This window comes from Ursus maritimus, unplaced genomic scaffold (assembly GCF_017311325.1).
Source record: "Ursus maritimus isolate PB19 unplaced genomic scaffold, ASM1731132v1 scaffold_14, whole genome shotgun sequence".
Lineage (NCBI taxonomy): Eukaryota > Metazoa > Chordata > Mammalia > Carnivora > Ursidae > Ursus > Ursus maritimus.
Window position 1 is genome coordinate 40,437,163 of NW_024423786.1, and position 13,103 is coordinate 40,450,265.

General features: G+C 51.8%; 1 protein-coding gene across 1 annotated transcript; it reads right to left on the reverse strand.

The window, feature by feature from the left end:
* Positions 1 to 2,864: 2,864 nt before the first annotated feature.
* Positions 2,865 to 4,836, reverse strand: LOC103674860 (cathelicidin antimicrobial peptide). Its single transcript, XM_008703850.2, has 4 exons — positions 4,590 to 4,836; positions 3,879 to 3,986; positions 3,670 to 3,741; positions 2,865 to 3,080 (listed from the first exon to the last, which is right to left on the reverse strand). The coding sequence occupies exons 1-4, from the start codon at positions 4,785 to 4,787 to the stop codon at positions 2,925 to 2,927; spliced, it is 534 nt and encodes a 177-aa protein (XP_008702072.1). The 5' UTR covers positions 4,788 to 4,836; the 3' UTR covers positions 2,865 to 2,924.
* Positions 4,837 to 13,103: the final 8,267 nt, after the last annotated feature.

Genomic DNA, 13,103 nt, shown 5'->3' on the forward strand with positions numbered 1-13,103 from the left:
TCCCTCTCTCGCTGGCTGTCTCTCTCTGTCAAATAAATAAATAAAATCTTTAAAAAAAAAAAAAGCTTTAAAAACAAAAACGAACAAATAAAAACTCCAAAAAACTGGCACTGAGATCACAAATAGAAAACATTGTTCATCTTTGGAGCAACACAGTGACCTTCTGCACTAGGTGAGTGGATACTTACGAGGCCAAACTCCACTCATCTCTGCTCACGGGCGGCACCTGGCCGGTTACCCTTGTAACCAGTTAATGCACCTGCCCTGCTGTGCGTTCCAGGGCTCCTCCAGTGAATGTGGCCCCAAACTCTGAGTTCCTATCAGTGATTTTCACCACGAGACCACAGCTGGGCAATATGCTTCCTCTGGGGGCGCCTGGGTGGCTCGGTCGTTAAGTGTCTGCCTTTGGCTCAGGGCATGATCCCAAAGTCCTGAGATCGAGCCCCACATTGGGCTCCTCCCCTGGGAGCCTGCTTCTTCATCTCCCACTCCCCCTTCTTGTGTTCCCTCTCTCGCTGGCTGTCTCTCTCTCTGTCAAATAAATAAATAAATAAATAAAATCTTTGAAAAAAAAATGCTTCCTCTGCCTCGTGTTTAAAGACATTCCAGCCTTGAGTCACCAAAGTCATCCTTGGAATCACCAGAAAATACAGGCTACCCATCAGCCAAACTTCTCCCCTAAGGGGAAGACAGGGACTGTCATTTCTCAGGTGCCTGTTATGTGTTCTGGAGGCAACAGCCTACAGCCTCGGTGACTGATACAGGTCAATGTCACCAGCTGCTCTGATCTTGTCTGTTTGGGGTGGTTCCTCTTGTCACAAACCTCTGGGGGGGGAGCATTGTCCCCTAAAAGGACCAGGCTAAAAGCATGCCTCCTGAATCCATGCTATTGCCCCAAACCAGCCACAAGGAGCAAAGACCATCCAAGGAGCAGCTAGAGGATTGACTCTAAAGCAACTACAAAAATAATCCAAGTAAAATATTGATTGTAGAGTCTAATAGGTGGGTACATGTTCACCATACAATTCTTCTAATGGTCCTGTATGGTTAACTACTTTTTAATTTTTTATTTAATTTTATTATTTTTTTAGGGAGCTCTACACCCAATGTGGTGCTTAAACTCACGACCCTGAGATCAAGAGTCACATGTTCTGCTGACTGAGCCAGCCAGGTGCCCGTGTTTAACTACTTTTTAAATAAAATATTGAGAAAAATTTAAAAACAAAATCACACAAAGATGAACACCTTTGATGGAAGAGAAAACCTATTTCCTATAGCAAGAGCCTTTTCAGATCCTTGTAATCAGAGAAGGCCACGTCCATTTACTAAGACAATTAGCTCTGATTTCCAGGGTGATCACAACAATGGCCCACAACTGGGCATGGGAATTCAGTAATTGATGAACGGTGGCCATCACAGAAGGAAGGGTCAAGTGGAGCCCACTCAACATGGGCCCGCTTCAGAAGGTGGGAGCCACAGGAAGCAGAAAACCTTAGCGTGACCTGCTCGCCAGGAAGAAGCAAGCATGACAGATAACAAAGGAAATGCTATGTGATATCCTGCCTCCTGTTGCTCTCAGAGCAGGATGTCTATGTCTTATTTTAGGTTGGCCCCAGAAGCAGATCTAAGACAAGGACGCAAGGGGAAGGAGTTTATTTGGTAGGCGAATACAGAAGGCAGGATCAGGAGCATAAGGAAGTGAGATGGAGCAGGAACAGAAGCCAGAACAGGGTGTGTTAATAACAGGTCATTGCTGTGGGCAACAGGGGCACAACCAGCTGGGGACCTGGGCAATATCTTGGAGTGGACGCACTCAAGGAGCAAGGAAGAGAAAATATTTTCCCACCAACTTCCACCAATCTTTGGTTGAGGTTGCTCCTTGGAGTGCCAACACCCCCAGCAAAGAGCCACTGGTGCTTCTAGTCGCTACTGAATGGCAAGTGAGCAAGACATTGACAGTGTCTGAAACACCCATGTCTCCCCTAGCCAGAGCTCTTCAGCCTGCCAAGCGAGACTCTTGCTTTTAATGGTACCAAATGTTGATACCATTTGATCCCTAAACACAAGCCCCCAACTTAAATCTGCTACCCAGCTAAAGAAACAGTGATGTTTTCCAATGCCAGAGGAGATGCCAGGAGCGGTGGGCTTTTCCAGAGTTAAGATTTTCAAGGGGAGGGGCACCTGGGTGGCACAGTGGTTAAGCGTCTGCCTTCGGCTCAGGGCGTGATTCCGGTGTTCTGGGATCGAGCCCCACATCAGGCTCCTCCGCTGTGAGCCTGCTTCTTCCTCTCCCACTCCCCCTGCTTGTGTTCCCTCTCTCGCTGGCTGTCTCTATCTCTGTTAAATAAATAAATAAAATCTTTAAAAAAAAAAAAAAGATTTTCAAGGGGAATTGGAACTTTATGGGAACTGCACCAGCAGGCTGACCTTAGAACCTAGCCGGCCGGGAGACTTAACTGCCTCCCTGTGTTTCCCAAAATGCCTGGCCCCTCCCTCAGCTGCCATCTCCATAGAAGCAGGAACAGCTCTGCAACCTCTCCACTAACTACACACAGCGTTGATTTTATCACTACTGGGTGTTCAGCGAGGATGGTGGGAGGCATTTGAAGGGCATGGGGAAGAATCCTGAGAATGGAGACACTGTCCTGGCCGTCCTAGCCCTACAGCCTCGCCCCATGCCATTCTGGGTGGAATAGCTGCCCCCACCTTTGTGCTTTGCATGGGTGCGTGTACACATATACACGCGCATACGCGCGCGCACACATGCACACACACACATACACACACACGCGCGCGCAAGTCCTTCCAGAAATGATGACTCGATCGTGGTGAGCAAGACAAGTAAAATTGAAGCTTAGAGGAAGTTGCTTTCACAAAAATTTATTTTTAGGGTCCAGAAGCCTAAGTCAGGGCAAAGCAGACCCTTAGACCCGTGGCCTGGGTGGAAGATTCTTTAAAATATCCCTGATTCCCTTGCCAATTCTCCAAATCCTTCTGCCAATTCCCCGAATCCTTCCGCGAATTTTCTGCTCCGCTTTCTTGAAGAAATCCCGCAGCCTGACAAATCTGGCTTCCTGGGCCTGTGTGTCAGAAGGAAGTAGTTTCTTTATGGGGGCTGGGCTGGACCCAGGGTCAAGACAAGATCCCTCCCCTCCTAGACACCTCTCTCTTGGGCTCCCCAAAGAGCCTTGGGGCTCCAGTTCATCCTCTGGCTATAACCTTCAGAGTATGTGGTTGATTGAATCCTTACACCCACGAACAGATGAAGAAACTGGCCCAGAGATGGCAGGGGGCTTCCCAGGGTCACACAGCTGAAAGCTCATTACTCAAAGTGGCTCTCAAGCCTCTCAACAGGAGTCAGAATCCCCTGGCGGGTTTGTTAAAGTACAAATTGCTGGGCCCCACACCAGAATCTGATTCTGTAGTTCTGAGTGGGGCCCAAGAATTTGCATTTCTAACAAATTCCCAGGTTCTCAGGACCACACTTTTGAGAACCACTGTTCTAAGGGATTGCAGAGACAGTCCTGGAGACCTGAGGCTCAGGTTAAGGGAGAAGCCCAGGGCAGGAGGGGCTTTCTCTGCCTGGATGCCACAGTGGTTAATTGGCCCATAGGATGTTCTATGCACCGCCACCCCATCAACCCCTCCAATCCAGAAGGGAACACTCACCTCATCACAGTTGATGTCATAGTAGCTCCTGTCCGCATCCAGGGTGACTGTCCCGTTACACCGTTTCACCAGCTGAGAAGAGGAGTCTCCAGGTCAAATTGGAACCCCTGTGCCATAACCTCCCAGCGTCACCCCAGTGGCTGGAAATATTCCCAGGAGGCCACTCGTTCAGCTCCCAGGGGGGCATCTGCCAGCAGCCCCAGCCTCACCCCATTGTCCTTGAAATCACACTCCTCCAGGGGCTTCTGTGTCGTCTTGGGACACACAGTCTCCTTCATGGTGAAGCTCACAGGCTTTGGGATGTCTGGGTTCTCATCCTGCTCAGGAGAGGAAGTGGGAAGACCAGACTCAGGCTCATGCTTGCCTTCTCTAATCTGTATACCTGCCCACCCCCCTGCCCCTGTGCCCCCCCACCAACCTCCCAGCTTAGGTACTGACTCTGTGCTAAGGCATAGAGGTGAGGCAGACAGAGCCCATTCTTGCCCTCACCAAACTGAGAGAGCATGAGCGGACCTCAGACAAGCTCTAATGGGTAGCACCTCCCCCTCAGGGGGCCACGAGAAAGCAGGGGCCTCCTGGAGGCAAAGACATTCCCACTGGAATCTCAAGGCTGAGCAGAGCCCTTCCCTGGGCAGGGAAGTCACATCCCAGAGCCAGTAATCCCAGTCTTAACCCTGGAACTTCCAGAACACTGAATGGGAGGGGCACCTCTTCACGCAGTAGAGATTCTAAGGCAAGAAGCACTCATGCTGGTGGGGAGAGGGGGGCACACGACGATGGAAAGGTTTCTTGGAAGAACACTTAAAGGGAGAAAGGCCTTCCTGACATGAGCAAAGCATGAAAAAAGGGAAGGACGGTACAGCCAAGACTGGCAGGCTGGAGCAGAGCCTCCCTCCTCACTGTCCCCCTCCTCAACTCACTCCCTCGGGCTGTGAGTCCAGCTGCAGGAGACGGTAGAAATTCTCCTCCGAGGACTGCTGGTTTAAGCTATCCACAACACGGAGCACAGCCTCCCTGTAGGTGAGGGTCCGGGAGGCAGCTGGAGTGATCACCAGGCCCAGCAGCAGTAGCAACAGTGACCACCGCGCCAGGGAGGGGCTGTCCCTCTGGGTCTCCATGGTCCCCAAGTCAGCCTCCTCCCAACCTGCAGGTCCCTCCTTTATGCCCAGCTTGGGCCTGATGCAAAGACCCAACTAGGAGCCTTCCTGACCCACCCATCACTGGCTGCCTGCCAGGATGTGGGTTGAGGTTTGCCTCAGCCCCTACTGTTGTTGCCTCACGGGGCTTGCTGGGCAGTGGGCAAGTCCTCCTCATGTGCAACTAAAGAATTCGTTTCTCCATCTCCCTGACAATGTGTTGGCCTCTCCTGGGCCCCACAGGGGAGTGTCATTGCCAGGGTTGCTCAAGACAGTTGAGTCCTTCCGGAGAGAAAGGGAGACAGGCAGGTGTCCAAGATCCTTCTCCCCAGATGACCTCCTCAGGAATCATAGTAATGTAGTGTCTTCACCAATCAATCCCCAGCTCTAGGCACTGCCTTGCACCCAGTAGGCACTCAGCTAATGTTTGATGAATGAATAACAGCAACCAGCCCTCATCTAGAGCCTGAAATACCCAGTCGGTCCTAAAAGGAGACTTTCAAGGCCACACCATGGTGTTCTCTGGACCCAGCCCTCAGCCAGTTCAGAGGCTCAGCTCTGGCTGTCCCCCTTTCCTGCGTTCTTCTCCACTGCATTTTTCAGTCTAAAAATGGCCCCAGCCACCACTAGATGTGGTCCATTGCCCTGGCTTCCCCCCACCTGAGCCTGAAGAAGGGTCATCTACTCTCATTGACCCCCTTCTTCACTCTCTCTCACACTCAAGACCACTGCAGGCTGGCCAGCCCTCACTGGCTGCAGTGGTCACTCTCAAGCCTTGTCTTTACCTATGCAGGCACTGATGACCTCTGCAGCATTGTCCCCTGATGCCACTCTCCTGGTTTCCCTCTCACCTCCCTGGTACTCCTTCTCAATCTCCTCCAGGGACCCTTCTCTTAATATGGGGGGCTTGCAGAATTATATCCTGAGCTGCTTCTCTTCCCAGTCCTCACATCTCCCTGGGGACAACCCCTCTCAGGACACGTTATCAGAGACAGACCCGGTCTGTGTCTCTAAATTCAAGACTCCCATGAATACCTCTGCTTGTCCCCACACACCTCCTGGGCTGGTAGCAGAGCCTGGAGTCTTGTTGCTCCCCATTGCCCTTACCCGCAGTCCAGCACATCCCAGGCACCAGGATGCCCTGTATACTCCAACTGCTCAGACCCCTCCGAGCCTCCTTCTCTCCCTCAGCCTCTGCTCCTGATGCCTCTGCTTGGCATGCCTTTCCACCTTGTGAAGACTTCCCTGACCTCCAACCAGACACAGCAGCCTCCTCCTCTTTGCTCCTCTTTGCATCCTCCAGAAAGGCTCCTCTGAATTGACTCCAAATGAACCTCTGTCCATTGCTCTGGTTGAGACACCAGGCTGGGGTGGCTGGTTCTGGGGGGTGGAGAGAGCACCGCTGGGAGAAATGATCAGCCAAAGCAACAGAGGGGTCCAGAGGCCATGAGGCAAATTCTAGTCCCAGCTCTCCTGAGGAACAGCCATGAGGCTGTGAGGCTGGGGTAGCTCCTGGCTCCAGGGGCCCATGGGACTCTTGGGGGCTTGGGTGGGGCACCTTGGAAGGTGGCAGTCTGGATGCATGCTGCTTGTTGTGCACTCAGCCTTGGGGGAAGGAAGGAGAAATGGGCTGCTGTGCAACCTAGTTTCACGGGCCAGCTGTTGCCCCAGTGGCCTCTTGGTCAAGCAGGGCTTCACATCAGGGCCTTTTACAGCAATTCTGCCCAGACCGCAATTCCCACTGCGCGCCTTTCTCTCCCCTACAGGATTGTACTGCCAGAAGACCTGGAATGGGGGGGATCCTGAGCGCCATCATTTCCTAGCTGTGTGACTTGGAGCAAGTTGCTTTGTTTTCCTGGGCCTCAATGGGTTAACCTCATCTTTAGGTTGGGGATTACATGCCCTGCAATGTCTGCATGGGGACACATGTGACAATGAGTGAGAAAGTGCATGTGTCCTGTCAAGTCTTTCACTCCCAGGCATTTTTGTGAATGAGGTCAAGGTCAAGTCTCCTTGCTCTGTAATGAGTCTAGCTCAACTGTTCCCCAACAGATGCATGCCCACATGCAGGTTTGGGAGCTGTGCCCTCCTTGCCAACACCATCACCCACTGTGCCAGGCCCCTGTTACATTTCTCCTCAGAGTCAGCCTCTCCAGGAGGTCTGGCCCAATGTCACCCCCAGTTGGCATCCTCTATGATGCACCCCACACCCAATGCCAGAATGGGAGGCAGCTCACCAACCTTACCTTTAGTCTCAGGCTGGTCCCCAGGATAGGACTACCTATCTCCTTAGGCAAGGGTCATGAAGGCCTGAGCTGCCCCCTCAGACTTGGACTCCCCAAGCCACCCCTTCCGCCCAGCCTCCCCCCAGGCCAAGGGCTTCCCAAATGTGACAAGTTTATCCCACAGACAGAGGCTCCCGAGGGTAAGTCTCTGCATTCCCTTCATCCCACAGTTTCCCTTGGGGACCGGACCTGTTTCATCTTTGGACCCCTCTCAGGACACAGCACTGGGCTCTGCCCTCAGAGGGGTCTGGCAGTCAGCGGGTCCAGAGCCAGGTTTAGAAAACATCCGTCAAAAGAAAAGCTACATGTCACGGAGGTGGTGATGGGTTATTTCTAGCAAATATGCCTCTGTTTCCTGGAGTGATTCCCAAGAGCGGCCTGGGACATGGTGTCCAGGGAGATGGAAGCTCTGTCCAGCCAGAACAGGGAAACCCAGATATTACCCGGATTTCAGCTTCTAGGGCCCATCTGTCTTCCCCTGGTGGTGATTGCAAGGTGGTGGTGGGGGGGAAGGACAGGAAGTGTCAGACCGAAGCATGTGTCCTCCTGGGAAAGGCCAAGGCAGCTGTGGGCAATCACACCCTGTCCGGTGCAAGAATACCCACCCCGGGCCAGGGACCCATTGCAAAATCAGATTTCCCATCTCCACATTTGCCGCCAATGAGGAAGACAAACGAGACCTTCAGCTTCCTGACCTGGGCAGCCCCTCCTGCTTGCCTGGTGACCTTGCCCAGCTCCATTCCCCATTCCCAGCCTCTCCCCTTGTCAGTGATCCATAAACCCTCTGCAGCTCCAACACTTCTGTGCCTCCAGATGGCTGGGGCTGGTGCAGCAGGAGAGAAGCCAGCCCCCTGATGAGCCTCCCTCTTTCAACCTTCCCTTCCAGTCCCCAGAGTGATGTGACTGAAGGCAGGACTGGCCCATGACCGCCATCTTCCCCTCTCTCATGCTGGCCGGGCAGCCTGCACCTGTAACTCGTATCCATTACCAGTGGCCGTAGGGATTGGGAAGCAGGTGTCTGCTCCCAAATCAACCTTTTTTTGTTGTAATAGCTTTACTGAGATGTGACTGACATGCCGCACAGTTCACCCATTAAAGTGTAAAGTCGATGATTTTTAGTATCTTCACAGAATTGGGCAAGCAGCACCACAGTCAATTTTAGAGTATTTTCATCATCTCCAAAAGAAACCCCTTGGAGGGGCACCTGAGTGGCTCAGTCTGTTAGCATCCGACTCTGGATTTCAGCTCGGGTCATGGTCTCAGGCCCTGAGATTGAGCCCTGTCTTGGGCTCTGCACTCAGCAACGAGTCTGCTTGAGAGTCTCTCTCCCTCTTCCTCTTCCCCTCCCCCCTCCTCACTTGCCTGTGCTCTTTCTCCCTAAGATAAATAAATAAATCTTAAAAAAATAAAATAAAATAAAACCCTGCTAGCAGTCATTCCCCTTTCCCCCACAAGCTGCACACTCAGCCCTAGGCAACCACTAATTTACTTTCTGTCTCTATGAATTTTCCTATTCTCAACATTTATATAAACAGTTTGGCCTCTTTCACTGAGCGTAATGTTTTCAAGATTTATCCATGATGTGGCATGTATCGGTACTTCGTTTCTAGAGCCAAGTAATATTCCATGGTATGGTTATACCACATTTTGTCTACCCACATAGAAATGGATGGACATTTGAGGTGTTTCTACTTTTTGGTTATTACAAGTAATTCTAATTGACTTTTGTTTTTTAAGATTTTGTTTATGTATTTTGAGAGAGAGAGCATGTGTGGGCCGGGGGAGGGGCAGAGGGAGAGGGAGAGAGAGATTCTGGAGTAGACTCCGTGCCAAGGGCAGAGCCCATTGCAGAGCCCCATCCCATGACCCCGAGATCATGACCTGAGCCGAAATTAAGAGTCAGATGCTGGGGCGCCTGGGCGCCTGTAAGTGTCTGCCTTCGGCCCATGGCATGATCCCAGGGTCCTGGGATCGAGCCCCACATGGGCTCTCTGTTCCACTGGGAGCCTGCTTCTTCCTCTCCCACTCCCCCTGCTTGTGTTCCCTCTCTCGCTGGCTGTGTCTCTCTCTGTCAAATAAATAAATTAAAAAATCTTTAAAAAAAAAAAAAAGAGTCAGACGCTTAACCAACTGAACCACCCAGGCGGCCCTCTCATTGACGCCTTATGTTTGCTAGGAGCATAGTGTTGAAGTGGAACCTTCCACACTACATCTTCAGCCCAGCATGACAGGGACCAGTTTTAGCCCTCTAGCCGGGCTTTCAAGGTTGTCCATCATCTGCCAGCCTGTCCACCCTCCTCACTTCCTGTTCCTCCCACCTGCATACCAAGGTCTTAAACTTTGGAACACCACACTGGCTTCAGCCTCTAAACCTTGCTAAGGCATCTCCTCTGCCCCTCCTGGGTGTCCTAAGTTCACCCCACAGCACACCTGAACCCAGTCCATCTCTCAAGTTCAGCCCAAATCACACCTCCCCCAGATGCCCTCCCTAATTGCCAATGGCCCAGAGGGAATTCTTCCAGCCACTCCCTGGGGGCCCAAAGTATACATACTGTCCCTAAGTGGTCTCCCCAGTGATGCTTTGTCCTTTATCCTTTACCCCAGAGAATGATAGAGGCCACAGCATCAGGGAAAGAACCTGGGAGGGAGTAACCTTGAACTGAAAGAGACAGCTCCACGGCAGGGGTACAGCCTGAGCAAAGGCATAGTGACCAGCAATGGTCACAATGAAAAGACAAGAGGGGAATGGGGAGTGTTGGAAGTAGTGACAGAGGGAAGGCAACAGTGGCTCCCCAAGAGACTCCGTGGGGACCCAGAGCAGGAAGCAGGGCTTGTTCAAAGTCTGAGCAGGGCAGGGAAGGTAGGTGGTCAGCAGGTTGCAGAGGGCGGGACTCCCAAACTCCAGGGGAGCCTGGGAGAGAACCAGCCTAGCTAGGGCATAAGCTGGCAGGCACAAGGGGAATCAGGGACACTTGAAGAAAATCAGATGGAGAAAAAAATCTCTTAGAGTCAATGACCAAACATTAATTTTCTAAATGACCCATTCACACAGTTGATGAAATTCACTGATTTATCCAAAACGTACATCATGTATCTCTATATGGGATGAGGGGAGGAGTGGAGTCACGGGGCCTGAGAGTATTAGAGGGGCTAGGCCTCCAGGGTTCCAGGGACCCCACCCTCCCTGTGTCCTCAGCCTCCCCGTCTCTGTCTCCCTCTTTTCAGGTTCACCATCCCACATTATGTTTCCATGTCTGCTCAAATTGATTATGAAGAGAAATAAAAGCAGACCTAGCAGAATTGCATATAAATCTTCAAAGTGTTCAAACCAATCCCCTATAACGTGAATTGCTGTAAATGGTATAAAATGTTTGAAGACCTTCTTTGATGAATTGACACCCTTGCTAGATTTTGTGAATTGCTCAGTCTGAAAAACAGAGCAGTATTCTTCAGACACTAAAAGAAGGCACATCAGAAAATTACTCAAAATTTAAGAGACATCAAATGAACCAAAATTTTCATTTCTACAGAGCTAGTCTTTATTGTATAGCAAAGAGACTATGTTCTATGTTAAAAAGACAAACCCGTAAGAAGAACAAACTCCCCAAACTCAGTATTCAATCTCCTTAACATATCTGAGAAATGTCACTACGAAAAACACGTTCATAAGAATATGGTAGGAATGAAGGGTCATTAAAACAAAATGCTGGTAATGTGGTGTGCTCTGTTCGGATGTGGGCCACCAAATGTGGGGCGACCCTATTAGGTGGAGGCCAGCGGTGCAGGCGGTGAAAGAATTCACCCAAGGCAGAATGAATGAGATAGAAGTTTATCGAATACACTTTCAGGGAACCAAGGACAGGACGGGGGTGGGGGTTGTAGTTCAGAGAGAAGTTGAGGAGGTATGGGAACATAGAGAATTTCCCTTCTCTGGTACCCGTGTCCGGGTGTAAGTAACCCAGTGGTCAGCAAGGGGTTGTGGACGTTTTGAGGTGGTCACCTAATGGGCCTGTTTGTATGTTTTCAGTGCTCCATAGTTGCCTAAAAGTGACCTCTACAGGTAACTTTGGTAAATTAAGATATTTAATCCTTAGCCAGCTGACTGCTTTTGCCAGGGGACAGGGCTCAGACAGGTCAAGGGGATCCCCCTCTGCTCCCCAGGATCCTTCCCTGTTCCCCAAGACCTCACCCTGCTCTATGGCATTTTCTCCAGTCCTTAGGGTCTCACTCTGCTCCCTAGAGTTTCTGTCTGATTTCCAGGGCCCCTCCCGCTCCTCCGAATCTTCCCTGACTCCCCACACCCTCAGATGAGGGGCTCTGGCTGAATCTAAGTGGCAACTATTCCTCAGCTGCTCCAAGCAGCTGCCCTCCTTTGATCCTTGCAGGCTCCTCTTGTGGCCGCATTTTGTGGAAATGCAGGGCCGTCACCAAAAGTTCCAGGTTCTCAGCCACACACTGAACAACAGACTTCGGGGTCTCGTGCTCTCTGGAGCAGTCTCTTCTAGTAAGTGAAACACCGTAAGGAGAGCCTGGTGCCCCTTGTGGCCCGCCCGCACCCCCTCATGTCCTCACCGTGGCCGCGTTGTCTAGGAAGTCTGGTCACCCAAGTCCAAGGATGTGGCCTGTGTGTGAGTTGCTTCTGGAGTTCCTCCAATCGCGGAAATTGAACTTACCTGGGAAACTCAACATGCACTTTGATTTACTGGTTCAGTGGTCTTCTTTAAGGAATTAAGAGCTCTAAACAGGCACAGAGAAGTGAGTAACAACGCTGACAGTTGCAACTCCCCACTGTTCAGAAGGAGTAACTGAGGTCCCCAAAGAGCGAGGCAGAAGGCTTCTGGGGGCTTAGGAAGGCCACAGATGTAGCGGCTCCCACACCTCCACCCTCCTGCACCCCACCATCCAACCCTAGGGGGCAGTCTGGAGCCTTGCGAGATGACCTCTGGTTTCCTCTCCGGCACCCCCCACAACCCTCCAAGCCTGCACAGGCCCAGCGGGATCCCCCAAAGGACAGGCTGCTTTCCTCTGCTGGAGCAGCCTCCCAGCCCAGCCCAGCTTCCTGACCTGCCGGAGTCCTATGGTCCTTCAGAACAAGGCTCCCCTCCTCAGGAAAGCCCACCCTGACTCTCCTTGGCCCCAGCTCCTGGGGCTCTCCGCACACAGCTCTCTTTCAGCGCTTTGCCCCACAGTGAGTCTCTGTGGGGGAGTCGTGAGGGGTGTGAAAATATTATGATCGGGACCACAAGTACAGAACTCCTCTTGGGGAATCCTGGGGGATGATCAGTAAGCTGCTACCGGTGATGTGCTCCTGAGAGCGGCGGGCAGAGAAGGATGTGGGGAGGAAGGGCAGGAAGACCTGAGGCAGGAGAAAGAGCTGGAGTCTTAGGCTGGGACACCTGACTGACATGGAGGCCAGGTCCATTTCCTGGTCTGTCTTCCTCCAGACTGCGGGCCCCCGAGGGCTGAGACCAGTTTGTCCGTGGCCCAGCTCTGAGTGGCCCTGGACCCCAGAGGCACTTAGTATGGGGTAGATAGATGGGTGCCCCGCACTGTGAGCTCAGGAAAGGACACTCAGGATTCTCCCAGCCCCACCCCACCGAGGCACTGGGAGCTGAGCCGGAAAACCCGTGAGCATCCCAGACTCTGCAAGTGCCCTTCTCAGCTTTTGCACAAGTGAGCAGGGGAACTAGGCAACGTCTCCTGGAAAGAAACTAGCTTTTCTGTTCCTCCGTTTCCCTCTCTGTAAAGTTGGCCTTGGAAAGCACAGACCTCTGGTGGCTGATAAAGGATGAGGTCTGATAAAGGAGTAAAGCAGATAAAGAATTTGGTCCATAATGGATGTTTATTATCAACAGGGGGAGGAGCCACCCCCAAGGGTTGATCTGGACCTTAGATTCGGGGGTCAGGCAGATGTATATTTGAATCATTGATTTACTTCTCACTCGCTGTGACTTCTTTGGAAAAACTCTGCCCTCGTAGGCACTCTCAGCGGCAAGTGAGTGTGAACCCTACT

Bases quoted from the DNA above. Each gene is read 5' to 3' on its own strand.
- LOC103674860 (XM_008703850.2), bottom strand. From the start codon at position 4,787: ATGGAGACCCAGAGGGACAGCCCCTCCCTGGCGCGGTGGTCACTGTTG. The intron at 3,742-3,878 runs GTGAGGCTGGGG...TCCTCTTCTCAG, and splicing joins GTGATTTCAAGGACAATGGG to CTGGTGAAACGGTGTAACGG. The intron at 3,081-3,669 runs GTGAGTGTTCCC...TCTGACACACAG, and splicing joins ATGACATCAACTGTGATGAG to GCCCAGGAAGCCAGATTTGT.